This window comes from Chenopodium album, chromosome 9 (assembly GCF_948465745.1).
Source record: "Chenopodium album chromosome 9, dcCheAlbu1.1, whole genome shotgun sequence".
NCBI lineage: Eukaryota > Viridiplantae > Streptophyta > Magnoliopsida > Caryophyllales > Amaranthaceae > Chenopodium > Chenopodium album.
In genome coordinates this window covers 2,871,110-2,888,727 of record NC_137842.1, presented here as the reverse complement: position 1 = coordinate 2,888,727, position 17,618 = coordinate 2,871,110, and the positions used below count along the sequence as shown (strand labels likewise).

Below are 17,618 nucleotides of genomic sequence, written 5' to 3'. Positions count from 1 at the left end.
ATAAAGTTTTGAAACAATTTTGGTTAATAACTAGTTTATTTTGGAATAAGATAGTTCTTCCAAATGTGTATTACATTCATCCAACAACCACATTTTGATGCCAACGATTGGGCCACAAGGCTTAAGTGTAAACAATTTTGTTTTCACTACACTAAATTTATATTCAACTGACATTGTTGTTATTGAAAGATTAAAACTGAATCAATTTTATTGTTTGAAATAAGTTATGCTGATTAAAAATTTAAAACTGAATTTTATACCATGTACATACTGATACTAGTGACTGTTGAAAATTGATTTTTACATTATTACTACGCAGTATTATTTGTTAGAGGACCGTTACTACGCAGTATTATTTGTTAGAGGACCAACTTAACTAAAAGCTTAAGTATTAGAGATTTTTAGAGTCAACGTGAAACAAAGCTCATGGGTTTTCCTATGCCTCAAGCTTTTAGTTGAATTGATCCATTAACATTTTTTGTAAGTTGAAATGAAGAGGGCTTACATCTAGATTTTAATTTACTAATTTTATATGTTATAATTGATTTTTATGCTATTCACCAGAAATTTACTGTGAAACTAACGTCATTTAATTAATAATGTTAAAAAAAAAGCTCGAAATTTATATTGATTAATTTAACATACGAAGTATACAAAGTATCAATACGACGCGAGTAAAGGTGTCAGAGGAGGGGGAAAAAAGAGCAAATTTACAATCATTTTTTTCTTTCCTCTAAGTTTAGACTTAGGGGCCGTTTGGTTCACCCGGGGTAAACGGAATGGAATGAATAAGGGGAATGGAAGTGAATGGAATGAAAATACCCAATATTCTCTATGTTGTTTGTTTTAGAAACAAAGGGAAACAATCCCATCAACCCACCACCACACAACCACCCCACAACCACCTAATTCATTCACTTTCCACCTTTTGTAGCCACCATTCGTCCACCAAACCACCAGCCGCACCTTCGCCGCACATTCGCCAACCTCCACCGCACACGCGTAGCACTGCGCTAGGGTTTCGAGGGTGGGGGAGGGTCGGACGGCGGTTTTGCGAGGAGAGGGAGGGATTTCTAGGGGCTGGGTTAGTGTTTGCGTGAGGAGAAGAGAGTTTTACGGGGAAGGGGAGACACGGTGAAGGTCGTCGAAGACGCGGTGAACGTTGTCGGAGAGGCGGCGAAGCAATGGGTGGTGCGGCGATTGGGTTTCTCGGTGGTGTGTGGAGGTAGGAAGGTGGTGGTGTGGTGGTGGCTAGGGAATGGAATGGAAAAGACTAGGGAGGTAGGGAATGAACTTAGAGGGATTTGGGGTAATGAAGAGAGGAAAGGGAATGAAAGAAAGTGGTAAACAAACATCAACAAAGGGAATCGGGCCAGTTGATTCCCATTCCCTTTCCTGATTACCCCCAACCAAACGGCTTCTTAGTATTTTACAAAATTATTCAAATGACGATTGATGAACTAATAATAAGTTGCAAGGACAACATTATAGTACAAAATAGTTTAGTTCTCTTACAAAGAAAAAATTGCTAAATATGCCATTGATACTCAAGAAGGAATGGAGCCAAAAACAGGCCCCATCGGATATAAAGCCCCGGGCCATCGGCCATGGGCCACTGATCGACAATGTGGATCACTCGATCCACAAACAATAACTTCACAGCAATAAATAACAGATAAGTATATTTAACATTGCAGCAAATTTTTCCATCTTTTAGACTGGTGATGGAAATGATTTGCTGCTAAATGGGAGACTAGGTGCTTGTAAGGTGATCACGTTCTTTTTGAGCCCAGAATAAGCAGCAAACCCTTCTGAAACAAAGTTGATCATTCATCAGGTGTCGCGCTAGACTTGTTTGCAGATTTCTTTCTCATGGTCCAGAATGCTGCGAAATACCGGTTCTGCCCAAATTCAAGAATAAGATTAGTTTACTCAAATAGTCTCCATACATTTGTGCCCCTACACGATCCACAATTCCACAGTAATGAAATGCACCAAATGTATCCCTTAAGGAGTCGAAAGTATACAACTTTTTTTTTTAAAAAAAAAAGGAGGTATATTTAGATTTGGATAAAGGGATTAGTGACATTGCACCGACAGTTTCCTAACTGCTAGACAAATAGCCGGACTTTATACATCACACTATAAATGTTACCTGCATCATAGACCGAGCATTTGTTGTATATGTCGTCGAGATAGTACTTTCCTTCTGTACATTCAAACAAGGAAATTATGTTACTAGATATTGACTGAGAAAAAATAGGAAAGGAGAACTTTTTTTAAGCTAACCTCTAAAGTAAATCCATAGTGAAAAGCCACCTTCTTCACGTCTTCTAAACTTAATTCTATGGACATCTCCTGGAGAAGGGGCGAAAAATTGGGGAGATAGTGATTTATTTACGCATATTGACAACTATATATGCATGGGAGACAGGTGCATATCAAAACAAGTTTAGAATGTCAAGCTTACGTTTTGCCCATATGTATCCGCAAAATGATAAAGCAGCGGTCCAAGATTAATCCACACCTATTTCAGCATCAACTCAATCACATGTGTTGAATAAGAAATATGAAATAAAATGACAAAGGAAAATAGCTGGAGCCTCACCCCTCCATCTTTGAGGATTTTCCATATTATTTCAATGTACTCTACAATGTTATGAGCTGTGTCAATGAAAAAGCACGTAACTACAGCATCCCAGATTCCTGCAAACAAAAGCAAGCATTCAAGAGTCGTAATATAGGATATAACATATACGATATTACCAAAACGTTACATGTCACATGGCTTAGTTTCTCAACCTCAATTCAACTTTTTTCTTTTTTTCCGGTGAAACAACCTTAATTCAACTTGAGCTTAAATGTCACATGGCTTAGTTTCTCAACCTCAATTCAACTTTTTTTCTTTTTTTCCGGTGAAATAACCTTAATTCAACTTGAGCTTAAGAACTTCCATCCGTCCCTAAAAGACTTCCCCATTTCCCTCTTTTTACTCAAGAGTTGTGTTGAATTTATGCCTCTTACCAAAGTAGTTGTTGTGTCTATGTTGTCTAGTAAAGCGAAAATGAAGCTTTGTACAAGCAAAGAGTGCCTACTGTGGGGTTTGTTGCTGAGTATTTCAAGTAAACAATACAAGGAGTTGGGAGTACTATTCCCAAGAAAACTTCCAAGAAATGAATAATATGATTAGACAATTCATAATCTGACAGTATGTATTTGGCATGATGAATAATGATAATTAGTGCTAGCATAAGGGTCAATCAATTTTTTGGGAAGTATGGCAAACTTCCAGGGGTTGAAGACCTGTTGTAACTTTGTATTTGGATTGGCACCTCCCCTACGTTTAGGTTTGGGCTTGGCCTGAGCAAAAATCCTGAGTCTAGCTCGTAAAACGCCCAGCCTTTGGTTAAGGTGTTTTCCGGTAATAAGGGTTATTCTTCAGAGTTTATCTCATAGAACACCCAACCTTTGCCAGGAAATTTAAAACACAGCTCATAACATTGTAGAGTACGATGTACCCAACCTTTGTTGTGTCAACCATGTTATATTAACACTTTGAAGGTTTATATAGTTTCTTATTAAACATACATATGGATCAAAGATAATGGTCAAAATTGACAAAGTTTGAACCTAAAAACACAAATATGACCAATAATTTAAGAAGTAAAAGAGTATTTCAATTACCTTCTTGACCTGGATCACTATACACTTCAACAAAGTCCCCGCCACACATGGAAAAACCTTCCGTTATTCCTACGCTGTTTACTCAAAAGTCAAGCACAACATTTGAACCAAAAACAGCATCAGTTAGACGCAAAATATATAACTTTTCTGCATAAAATCAGGTCAATAACAAGATTACAAATCTCCAAAACTTTTCAGTGGAACAATTTGTTAAGAACTGACATATTAAATATGATGATAAAGGAATGAACATGGTAATATTAACTAATAGATTTGTAATTTTAAACATTACCTAGCAGGAAGAATGTCGGGAATAGAAACAGGACGAAGTTGGTCCTCGTCTGAAATCGAATTGCAATTGCTATGGATCCAAGGGTATATAGTCCATTCACCAACAGATTGAGAGCTGAAATGAAGGCCACACATAATATAAGTGTAATTAAATGTAAACCTGTGCCAAAGAAGCTGGAACAAACAATTGAAATTACAATGGAAACTTACTGGTTGAGAATAAAGCTGGAGCATATCATCATATAGTATGAAAATTCATTACCCTGGCATACAAAGCCTGTTACACATTCATCCAATCATGTCAGTGACAACTTTACATATTACAAATTTGAGGAACTATAGAACTTCTACAGACCAAGACGTGAAATGTCCAATGCCAATCTCCCAAGTCCAGCACCAGGTACCAGGCAGCAAGGAGGACTGTAAGCAGACCGGTAATTAGGAAAAAGGTTAATGCCAAATACAACAAACAAATATGTTTGAACGTAGAATATGCAAAACCTAGCAATTCTACTTATAACGAAGGCCATACGAATTAAATGTACTACCTCCATTTTTATTATTTGAAACTTTGGAATATTTTATATCTCACAAATAATATTCCCCAAAGTTGCAAATAATAAAAATCGAAGGTAGTATAAAAAGTTGCACCTCATCAGCAAAAAATAGCTCAAGCTGTAAGGTATCTTACCTTTCCTTACTGCGCTTGGGAAACAATCTCTCAAGCTCCTCAAGAATGGGCAGATAGCATTGATCACGCTCCACTTGCCCCTGTTACACATGACAGGTTAGTATGCAGAGGGAAGCATCCACGGAAAAGACAATGGAAGAATCAAGAAAGGAAAACATACCTCTGCTCCCCAATCTCTAACTATATTTCTTATGACGCAGCGAACCTTTAAGAAAAAAAAGAAGTGAAATGATATTCATAAGAAATACAAGTAGCTTAATGAACTTAAAAGTAATCTCCAGATAATTATAATAGGAATTAGTAGGGCGGGAAGACTGCAATATAATAATGATATAACCCGCATAAGAAAAAGTAAAAGTACAAAAAATGGGGAAAGAAATTAACATCAAAACAATATCCAGTAGCAACAGAATTCCGCTAGAAAGATTCAATTCACCGAAGGCCCAGCAAAAAGGAAGGCAATCTTATTTGCAGCCTTCAACCAAACCAGTAAGCCAGGGCCCAGGAGAAAGCTAAGTTTTGACCATGTGGATGAGCTACAGTCTATAAACTTCATCTTACACCCAATCCCTCAAGCACAACACAAGTATCACACATATTTTCTTTAATAGGAGCTATTTCAACATAAAAGCAAACTACTACTCACAGTTTGGTATTCTGCCAACTCACTTATCTTTCAGAGTTAGATATGTAGCCTACATTTACATACATCAGATGCAATATTCAATAGCGCAAACCTACATCAAGCCTTTACAAAAATCAATTCTCAATTGCATGATTACGCAAAATCACCCAAACCAAACAATTAGGGTTATGAGCACAAATTTATGATCTAAACCCCAAATATCACCAAACTCGAACAACACCAGGAAATTGAGTAAACTCAAGTTGGGTTTCACCCATCAGGTTTAGAGCCCATAGAGGCCATCAAATAAAGGCCAACATGACCCTTATGTGTGTTTTAGATCCTCCCTAATACCCCGCAACACCTTCCCATTTCTCTCGCTAATAATGCTTATCACTCCTACAGAAATCACTGATAAGATTTCATTAGAGCAAATGGGCTTCATAAAAACTAGGTGTTAATTTAGAGTCGAATCTAAAATAAACAATTTGATCAAATAGAACAAACATTATACCAATTTAGAATCGCAGGTTGGGAGAATAACCATCTCACCTACTCACATATCACAAAATTGAGTATAATTCTCAATCACACGTAAATAAATTAATTTCCTAAAGTCATTTCTTAAGGAAACAAAGAATCCCAAAGGATGAGGATGTAGATTGTAGAAAATAAACATGCTCCTTCAGCTTCAAAATATATTTTTTCATTTGCTGAATTAAAAAGATTGGTTGTTTTCTAATTAATTATAACATAATTTTAAATTTCAATAAACTTTTCACTTACATCATAATTTTTATAAGCAAATTAGTTAGAATAACTCAAGGTTTCATTCTATATGCATTCATAAAACCAGACAAATTTGGATAAAAGCAAATTCCAGATTTGATATGGGACAACCATCAAGGTGTTAAATTTGCAATTTTGTATGCAAGGACAGGATCCTACAAATGGATCAATTGGTGGTTCTAGCTATAACTCATTTGATAACCAAAAAGAGAAAATGGTCAGTTAGGTTGCAATATGATTGCTTGTCGCTTTGACGCCAACCAAAAGTAGATGGGAGGAACGGCCTTTTAGAATGGTCCTCAAAAGTTTAATCGCTATTTTTGCTTCATAAATCCTAAGACATATCAGAATACAGTATATTGTCTAAAGACAAAAACAAACATTTTGCTTCTACTAACAAGGTTCACAACCATCTGGCATCAATATAATGAATTTAACTAATAAAAATACCTTGTCAACATCAACTAGTGGCACATTCAATTGCAACGATGAATTCAACCAATCACAAGAAGATGACGATGCCTGCAGAAAATTGTAGCAATTGTCACCAACATATAAGCAACACAGAAATGCAAATAGCAGAATGGTTAGCCTGCAAGAGAGCAGCTTCGAAACAATATCCAGCTTATCAACAAATGTAGTAGAAAAAGTTGGCCTTACAACTGTTGCAAGGGACCTTTTTAAAGTAAACAGAGAAAAGTCCAATATCGAAACCGAGAGAGAGATAATGAGCATATTTCTAATACATATGTGCTATGCCTGCAAGGGGAAGTAGTGACCATCTCCTTCCTGCATACCCTTCTCTTAGCATGCTGAGCAACCCCTTAAAAATTCAAATGGACCCCATTTCTCGACACACCTTGAGCAGCTTGGTTGCAGTTAGAGGATATTCAATCAGTCCTTTGTTGATTCCACCAAAATTCCAGAGGTTTTCAGTAGGAAAACACAGACGCAGATAGGGAAAAAGGTTCCATGAAGATGTGATCCTATTGTCATCCCAGGGTATATTCCACAAAAGCTGAAGCTTAAGTTCTTAAAAATAAAATTCTCAGACATTTAAGTTGTTTCTGGGGTTTTTGTATGCTATATTGGTCTGTATTAAATTCACTTTGGATTACGTTTCAAGAACTGTATACGACACACTCAGCAATGCTGGAATATATTATTATACAAGTTAATCTGACTTTATGTTTAATTATCTAAGAGCATATTTGTTCTTGTGTTTCTCTTGTTCTATAAGGTTCTCCTTTTCTCTCCAGAAAAGAAAGACAATAATAGACTCACTGACAGTCGCATGTTCTTTCCTCTCCTATCCAAGATTAAATAATGAGATTGAGAAACGAAAAGGTTAAGCCTTGAACATTTAACTTAGAGAGAATGCAGACAGTGTGCCAGAAGAAGGAATAAAACACATGAAAGTGCAGCTACAGTCGCCTCTGCAGACACAGCATTATACCAGCCCACTATGTTTCAACACTTGTATACTAGGGATTTTTTTTTTTTTTTTTTGGTTCAAACAAGCGTCATCACCTTCGAAAATAAATTTTGGATTTTTGAATGTGATTTTGTTTTTTATGTTCCTGACACCTGTCAGATTGAATGGGACTGAAGATCCAACCAGTCGTTGAGCCGCAGAACAGGCCACAATGCAAGACTAACATATAGTCAAGTAAACCAAAGAGTGAAGATCAATGCCAGGAGATATTGCCAGGAATGAGAAAAAAAAAAAAAAAAAAAAAAAAAGTCAAGGAAACCATGGAAAAATTTGTATGTTGCGGATTTGGTTTCAATACGAAAGAGAAAGCGCAACTTAAAAGCTGCAAAACACAGCTAGCCTAGCTCTTGGACATGGTTTTAACCCTCGTAAATGATGGTGCTTTACAAGTTGTGATGATAGTAGCTACAAGGAGTTTATATCACCCACCATATATACAAACAATTTGCAGATAATTGAAAAGAATAAATACTACACATAAAATGACAGGGAAAATAGGAATGCAATGGAGAGGCTTGCTACCTTTTTATCACAAGGAAGACTTGACCGAGATTTCAAAGAGGTGACAAGAATAATAAGATAAACAACTTGAATAAATGTTCAAAATATAAAAAACATATACATTATATAGACAGTAATTGGGTAAACTTACATTGCCATTTGATTCAACCGATTTAAGTTGTCCTTCGGTTTCCTGACCACCAATGGCATTTGTAGCGACATCAGTATCTATGGTTCCTCTTGCTGATGGCATGTGATCATTTTCTGTATTACAAACTGCCGGGTCTTTTGCTGATCTCGCCATTCCAGTCGAGCTGTGATGACTGTCCAAGGAACTCCCATCATGACGATGATGGTGCTCATCTGGGCAACATTCAAGATGCTGATCTTCACAATTATCTACATCCATGCTCATATCTAGTGGAGGCTCAAAGGCCTGCAATGAAGAAGTTACAATAGATCAGCACAATATCAACAACTTCAAAAGAGAATAGAAAGTGCTGAGACAAAATGAAGCAAAAAAGGAATAGGGGTGAATATGCACATTACCTGAAGCATGTTTAAAATAAAAAATGTATTCACCGATATACACCTGCAACAAGGCAAATAGATTTATAACTGATGCACAAGTGACGAAGTCTGAGAATATCATAAAGCAGATTACAAGAGCCACAAAAATGAAAAAATGACCACAGACACAACAGCATGGTAAGCTCCTGTAAAGGTGTCTGAATAACAATGCTGAAAAACTGAAATCTGGAAATGTTCTCAGCCATCTCGCTATAAACCCGAGGCATTTAATGCTCCCACTGTGAACATCATATGCAAGAACTAGATGACTAGTAATGTTAATAAGTGAAGCCAACTTGTGAGCTACTCCAAGCCCCAGTTAGTCAAGTACAGTTAAACTTGAAGCTCAGTATCCTGTAGACTGGTGTATTTAAGAACATTTTCACACCTTCTCCTTTGGAATTACTTTTAACTTCTGGAAATCAAAGTTTTCTTACTCCAACCACCAATTAAAAATCAATACATAAACTAATATTAGTACTCCCACACAGAAGTATCCCCTCTGTCCCACATTACCCTTTACACTTCCATTTAGGAAAGGTCCCCAGAGATTTTATATCGCTCACTTATCACTACTAAAAAATAAGGGTCCCACACTCTCTTTCATTCAAATATAAAATACCCATCCTATCACATCTACAAGCTGGATAAAATGAAAATTAATACATAAATAACAACTAATCGCCTAAAGCTATGTGCCATGATCAATTCCGAGACCTTGACTGTCTGGAATAGGAGGAAAGCTTTTAAGATTTTGGTCCTCTTATCCTCTAGCTTGTTATTTTCAGATTGTTTACAGAACACCAGTGTGCTGAAGAATAAGGTGAGCCAAAGCTCATGAGCTGAGCCATATCAATCAAGTAGAATTTAAGGAATATTCTGACTCAGTAAGCTTTGAAAAGTGGTTTTAATTGACCTCAGCGATACTCAAGATTAAATTAAATCAATGACACCAGCAAACCCTGTCTTTGGGATGAAAATATTTCCCGACCAGTATACATTGTGTACACGAACAACTTTTAAGAGCAGCCTTAAAGAAAAGCTGCAGATTTACAAACTCAAAGCAATTACATATAGATTCAAAAACCTTATAAAATAAAGACATAACAAGAAATTTTGCCAAAGTTTCCCCAGACCACAAAATCAGTCTATAAGTTAATTGCATTCAGCTAAAAGAAAGCTAGTTGATACATGGTGGAAAAATCTTTCTTCTTTTCCAGCCAAAGAGATATGGGGTGAACAAAAGTAGATTCCAAGCATAAATTTTACTAATGCTTTGGAAATATAAGAAAACATAAAATCATGACTACCAAAATCCTCAAACGCTAGAGCAGCTACTTGTCTTAATGCATTTGGATGCTGGAAGAAGATGATCATCATTACCTTCTCAAACTCTGGAATTTCGATGGCAAGTGCGAAAGAAGAGTCTGTAAAAAAGTATTAAATATTGGCGAGGTTAGAATCGGTTAAATTTTAAAATTTCAATGATCATAAATTACTCTTTTCATATTGTACTCCCTCCATTCCAAATTGTCGATTGAATTTATGCATTGGCAAACGTGATAAAAGAAATGAATCACCTAATTTGGAACAGGGGAAGTATTAGATACCTTTTTTACAGAAAACAATTGTTTTATACCTTTTGATAGTGACTGAAAAAAGTAGTAAGAATGAACTATCATCACTTACTCACATTGCACCCAAAAAAAATCACTTACTACTCACAAAAGATGTCAAAAGAACACAGCTAAGTTGATTCAACACTTCTGTAGGAAGGGATAGGGGATTGTCACATATCAAAAGTCCCAATCATAATAATACTAGTCACATCTAGAGTTGACTTCACAATAATCACTAGAATGTTCACATATCAAAAGTCTATAAACAGAATAACTTCTTGACAGATGTTTACACATATGTTTGCAAATGATTTTAATAACCACTTATGCTAGTTCATAAAAGATTCACACTTTTTTTGTAGGTAGGGATTGAGTGGTATATCGTATACTTACTATACTATATAACAAATTAACAACCCAAATTAGCGTGAATTTGGACTCAAATATCAATCAATCATCTCAACTTTAGCAAAGACACATTTTAGACTTTCTCCTTACAAATTAATGGGTTCTTTTAGCATGAAGCCTCAAACGAAGTGATTTTTGGACTCCATGTCCAAGAAATCTCTGTAAGCTTTAGGTTAGTCAAACAGCACTTGTTCATGCTAGCATGACAAATTACTATCAGTTGGCTTTGTCTAATTAGTACCCCTAGTACTCCCTATTCCTCATAGAGTTCCAACAGGTGTGACAAAGAAGTTGTATACTCAATTGAAAGACTATGTTCCTACTCTTGTTAGACAAAGAATGGAAGGATAGTGCAATGACAGATCTTCCTGGGGGAGAGCTAGCCCTGGCCCCTCGTACAAACCTAGAAGTTTTAGTAGCAAGGCAGAAGGCCCAAGCCAATAAAATCTATGTGATTCAGCACTGATTATGTCTCATGCACAATTATGTACAGAGCATATTACATCCCAACACCACTATTTGCTGATCCAACCACGAGGCCCACTACCTAACTACTTGTCATATTTGTCAAGAAATTGAGAAGTGCCCTAACCCAGCACAAGGCATTGCAGAGTAATTTTTCAGGTTGATATGTCTAGTTATAGACTTGTACAATGATTACCTGCCTTGGTTTATAAAAGTTTGCCCAGATTACAATTTTCAAGATCAAAGGGAAAACTTTGATCTAGTTCTGTTGCTATTTTTGACTCAAAACCATGAAAGTTTTCAAAATTGCAAAGGTGTGCCAATTTGGAGATCTTTGCAATTATTTCCAATGGCTAACTATTAAAATTCAGATTAGAGAAGATAGTTTTCAGTGAAGATGCACCAACCATGAACATAAGCCATTGGACAATCCAAATGATGAAGAATCTAATCTAAGGCCTACATTCTACAAGTGTTCTTTTGGGAATGTTAACGGGATAAAAAAACTGAAGGTGTACACATTTTTCGGAATTTGAAACCAAAGAATCTTACACAAATGACCTCAACATGAAAACCAGTACTTCAAAATCTCAGATGAGTAGAATACCTTATGTGCAGGAGAAAGCTTTCTAAAAGAACTTTCACATCGCTTAATGTCATCTTCAGCTGCATCTGGATAGCTGTGTAAAATGTCAGAAGTACACTAAGTTAATTCAGAAGCCGTTTTCAAATAAAACTGGGAGAAAAGAAGCACAACGAAGCCAACAAACAAAAGGCAAAGGAAGCCATAGACGAAGTTACCACTCTCTAGCAAACAAACAACCCAAGCCACACCACACGTAACTGATGTAACCCTAGTACAATGATATCAAGATCAGTAATTAAGTACACATTTGAGGATAAAGAATTGTAACTTTTCACCCTTTAATCAATTAAGCAATTCAATCATAAGTGCTTCTTCACCAAAACCATTGTACATCCCAAAAACCCACAAATTTAAAGATATCAATTAATCAAATATTTCCTACTTATAACCTCGTATTCAACATCCTCCTGCCTAATTAAATCCCAGAATTTGATCAATTATGAAGACTTGAAGAGACATGTTTTTTACTTCTTCAACTGAAGACTTAAGTGCCTCAAGTTGCACCAATTAAAAATTTAACATTCACATCATCCAACCAAAACAGATCCTCCTTAGGTTCAACACCTTCATTAAAAGTGACATTTGGTTTAAGTTTCTGAAAGAGAAGGGTTTTCCCATCGGTGAGTAACAATGCAAATAAAAATTGCTTGTTTCCTTTCCCAAACGACAAAGTGGCAAATTTTAGTCCCCAAATGTCGAATTAGCTCTCAATTTCAACAATATACCAAATTAAGGACTTAAATTCATTGTGTTAATTTTTGGTGCATTGCTGAATTTGACATCATTGTAAAGCCAAGGACAATCAACGAGGCGGAAGTCGAATGTACTCAGTCACATCCCTATTATATGTAACAATTATATATGCCCCTATACCATTTTCAATAATTACAAAATAAAAACAGTAACAATGTGAAGACAGTTAAATCAAAATTCAAAAAAATCAAATCTTGTACAACTCCATTAAACATAAACACTTATCATTATTAGCCACCTTATATCATAACGATTTAGTGATTTACACAGTTAAAATAAAAAATAAATAAATAAATAAAAAAAGGCAGTTACACTATTCTGCTTGCAAATAGTACTCCGTATCATATTTTCCAAAACATAATCTACACTCTAAATTACAAATACTCTTCAACAGAAATTAAAATCAACTCATTTAGCTGTAATATTATTGTAAAACGAAAATAATCAAAAGAAACATATATTAATTAATTAGATAAGTATATATATAACTAAATAAAAATAACAAATAATATCGAAAAATGGTAATTCCAAAAAAAATACTTGATATAAGCGCTGATAATTCGACGGAGAGATTTGACTTCAAGAGCTTCTTCCAATTTTCGACGCCGAAGTTGTAGTTGTTCTTCATTCAATTCCATGTTTTCGAAGTTTTTGGTGAATTTTGGATTGGATTTGATATTGAAGTTGGAAGAAAGGTTTTTGGTTGAGGTTTGTGCGGCGTTTTGCTGACTTGGCAATTTCTTTTTTGTTTTAATTTTTCTTTTATAAAATCAAACATAAAAATATTTCAGAAAAAAGCCGACATACGGTAAACAATGAATAGTGAACTCACCTTCTTCTTCCCTTTTATGTTCCCGGTCACTTGTCTCTTGGAGTCTTGGTAGAGGAGTATGGAATATTGAATACTCTCTATTTTATACTTCCTCTATTCTTTTTTATTTGACTTATTTTTTTAAACACGTTTGCCAATATAAAATTTTAATGATTAACAACTTTTAATCTCCTCAAGTAAAAATTTTAAAGATTCTACATTATGGACGTACTTATTGAGACGAATTCAAAAGATCCTACATTAATATGTTTTTCATTACATATTATTCACAACAGATGGTCAAAGGATGGGTTATGAATAGTGTAAAATTTAAAGCAGGTTAAGCAAAAAAAGAATGGAGGAAGTACATATTAGAAATTGATACGTGTTAATTTTTTTTATTATTTGACATATGAAGTCGGTCCTGTTTCATTCACCTTAAAAAGATCATATTAAATAAAAATAATTTTAATTCAACAAATACAACTTCAATTCAGTATAAACTATTATAGCACCGTACGATGCACGGCTTACAAATCTTGATACACATATTCATTTCACAAAAATTTTAAAATAAAATGAATTAATGAGTAATAATGAATTTACTTATAAATATGTCTTAATCATATATTTTTAACCCTCAATATAATGATATCAACCTTTTTTATCTTTTCTTAATTGTACGGAAAGATTTGAAAAATAATTCAACTCAATGAACTAACAATCAATACCCACATTAAGTCATATTTTTTCCCTCGTTTCAACTTGCGCCACTGGCCACCTCATTTTTAAATGGGAGGATTTTTCTGTGTGGCTAGTCACACCGTGTGACCGGGGTTACTCGGTCAAGGGTTACTCAAGTTACTTCTGACCGAGTAACCCCTTAAATAACCCCTGACCAAGTAACTCGTAACCCGGCCCTGATTAAATCCCTCGAGTAAACCCCTGGCCGAGTAACCCCTGGAGTAACCCATGACTAGGGATGACAATGGATCTGGACCCGACCCGGATCCGTGGATCCAGATCCGTTTTTCACAAATCTGGGTCTTCAAATTTTGGACCCGACGAATCCAGGTCGGATCTGGGTCCTGTTGACAAAAACGGATCTGGATCCGTGGACCCATTTTTTTTATTTTTCCTATTAAAAAAAACTAAAATTGTTTGTTTCTTTAATAATAATGTTAGTAATGATAAAGATTAACCCTTTCAAGAGATCAATTTTGGATGCTCGTATTATATACATCATCATTGTTTTTTCACTAATCATATGTAACATCGTATTTTTTTTGTTGTTTTTAATTTTAATTCAAAATATGAGTGTATAAGTTGGTTAATTTGTGGTTGAACTTAATAACCAACAACGTAAGTTTGAAATAAATTTTTTGACCCGAAAATTACATTTTTTGCAAAAAAATTAGGCAAAATATATTGGACCCGGATCCGGATCCGGGTCTTCATTTTCTAGACCCGACGGATCCGGGTCGGATCTGGATCCTACATACAAAAACGGGTCTGGATCTGGGTCCATCCGGACCCGGTTCAGATCCGACCCATTGTCATCCCTACCCATGACCAAGTAACGCCTAACCGAATCCCTCAAGTAACCCATGACAATCGAGTAACCCCTGATGTGTCCAATTTATATAGTATTTTACCCCCGTCCCTTGATCATAATTAGTAGTGTTTTTGACTCTTTAGAGCCACTTTTATTACTAATTGGTGTTTTCTAGTGTTTTTGTAGTTTTGCTTGAGTTTTGTAGGAAATTGCACATTTGGAGCATTTTCCTGGTTTTTCATGGAGCAACTACGAACATTAGGAGGACACGACCATCTTTGAAGCCCAGGACCGGTTAGAACCGGTGATTAAGGGCTCAGTGTGTGATACCGGGGCATTTGGACCAAGTATTCAAGACCCGAAGAGGAAATTCGAATTGGGCCGAAGAATCAAGCCCAATCGAAGTCCAAGCCTCGAGGAAGAGACCGGGCCCGATCAGGCAAGCTTGCGCCCGATCGGGCAGGCACGCAGAAGAAGGCATCTTGCAAGGCGCGCCTGATCGGGTGAGCATTAGCTCGATCGGGCGCGGCTGCCCAAGAGAAGCTTGAAGAAAAAGGCGGGCCCGATCGGGCGGCTCTGCGCCCAATCGGGTGCGTATTTTTGGAGGCACCTGATTGCCGAGTTTTTAGTTTTTAATTAGGATTGTTTTTAGAGTTGTTTAAGTACGATTTTAGTACGGAATTCCGTTTACCTTTTCTTTTAGACTTCCTCTCTCTACTTAGAATATTTTCTCTCTCTAAAATTCTCTCAACTTTGTTCTTAATTCAACTCCTTAATTCAGATTACTTTTGGTAACGATTTCTTCTCTATTAATTTAAGTTATTTTCTTTAATTCTTTCATCATGTCTTATTTTATTGCTTTATTTAGTTTATATTTAATTATGTGTGAGTAGTTTTATTTCTAGGGTTTATGGGGATCCAATAAATAATATGAAGGGGTAATTTGTGATTGTTGATTGTCAATGCTTAATTATTTTCCTATTGATTGATTTAATGCTATGCAATTAGGTTTGGCCAGATTTAATTGTATGAATTTAGCAATATTTATTCGAGATTCGAGAGATGAGAATTGATGTTTAGGCTTAGTTTCAATAGGCGGACTAATTTATAAATGGTTAAGTCGAGATTCGAGAGATGAGATTTAATACCGGTAAATTAACTTTGTGATTGTAATACGTAGCGAAAGCCCTTTATAATCTGATTAATTGATGCATTGATGATTGATTATTATGTTTTACCTTGGAATATTGTTTATTGGTGAACCTATATCCTAGGCTTTTCTTTCATTGATTTACCTCTTATTTTATTTCCTTCCTACTCTTACTTTTAGTAGTTTAATTACCCTTTTAATAATAATTTGGTTACTTGATAATTTAGATTGCTTTTAATTAATTAGGAATAAATTGACTTGTTTCCCTGTGGTTCGACCCTTCTTCCCTATCTACGTAGTTAGTGGATTTAGGTTTTATTTTTTATTAGGTGAATACGACTTGAGCCTGTCAACCCCTAACTGAACCCCTCAAGTAACCCCTAAATTAAACCCTAACAATGTAACCCGGGTAATCCATGACTGACTCACCCCTTGAGAAACCCCTGATCGAGTAACCCCTTAAGTAACCCATGACCGAGTAACTAACCCCTGACCGAACCCCTCAAGTAAACCCTAACCGAGTAACTCAGGTAACTCATGGCCGAGTAACCCCTGGCCGATTAACCTTTTAAATAACACATGACCGAGTATTTAACTAACCCCTGGCCGAACCCCTCAAGTAACTTTTAACCGAACCCCTCAAGTAACTCCTGCCACACGGTGTGGCCAACGACATATAAAAATTTGCCTTTTTAAATGCAACACCCCAATAATTCTCTCTTAAAACCTGTAAATACCCTGAATAAAATCCAAGAGAATTACTGGTGTGCTACCGCCACGTGTTCAAACGTTAAGGCTATATCAATTGTTAGCAACGGAAAAACTAAATCAAAAGCAATAAACAAAACCAAATTAAGTCTTACAACTTGGAACCATTAAGGCCCTTATTTAAAACTCAAACCAATAGAATAGTATGAAAGTAAAGTTAAGTTTAAATAACTTTAAAAGTAATTAACGATAAAAATAAGAAAAGCAATCAACACTCCACTCAAGATCCCACCATCTAGAAATGGATGCTGCATGTGTAAGAACCTGTGGTTAATCTGCTCCCCAATATTACAAGTGTAAAAATTGGATCATCACAGGGTCATTGAAAGGCGAAGGCCATGACCAAAGAAAGACACACAGAGCATGCAATCAGCAAAGCTGAGTACATACAAGCTGAAAAACATAAAAGAAATCCCTAACATGCTACTAATAATCAAACATCACGCATCATTAGTTTATAGACTCGTCACATGACTCAACTATTTATATTACTAAAACTCCATTAATTAATAATAGGTAAATCATTATTTTTATTCATTGGATTACGCAATAGACAAGGTTGTCCAACCCATGCTCCATTTGGAACATCAATAAAAGAAAAACCCCATGCCTCCTTTCGAAAACATCAATAAATATCCAACGACCACGGGCGCGACTTCGTAATCATAGTTAGTATGAGATCTCACCTAACTCCTAGTTTTTTTTAAAAAATATTTGAAATAGGAGACTCGTAGATCAGACGGCCTCGAGAAAAGTGCACTGCTAATACCCCGTGTACCCCAACCCCTGATTGTCAT

The 17,618-nt window shown here is 35.8% G+C and overlaps 1 protein-coding gene across 1 annotated transcript; it reads right to left on the bottom strand.

The window, feature by feature from the left end:
* Positions 1-1,469: 1,469 nt before the first annotated feature.
* Positions 1,470-13,288, bottom strand: LOC145558248 (uncharacterized). Its single transcript, XM_081619419.1, has 17 exons — positions 13,078-13,288; positions 11,746-11,818; positions 10,030-10,073; positions 8,626-8,668; positions 8,228-8,512; positions 6,531-6,602; positions 4,827-4,871; positions 4,667-4,746; positions 4,331-4,395; positions 4,186-4,252; positions 3,977-4,090; positions 3,685-3,758; positions 2,609-2,706; positions 2,471-2,527; positions 2,290-2,358; positions 2,156-2,209; positions 1,470-1,901 (listed from the first exon to the last, which is right to left on the bottom strand). Exons 1-17 carry the CDS (start codon positions 13,173-13,175, stop codon positions 1,827-1,829), a joined length of 1,413 nt encoding a protein of 470 aa, XP_081475545.1. The 5' UTR covers positions 13,176-13,288; the 3' UTR covers positions 1,470-1,826.
* Positions 13,289-17,618: the final 4,330 nt, after the last annotated feature.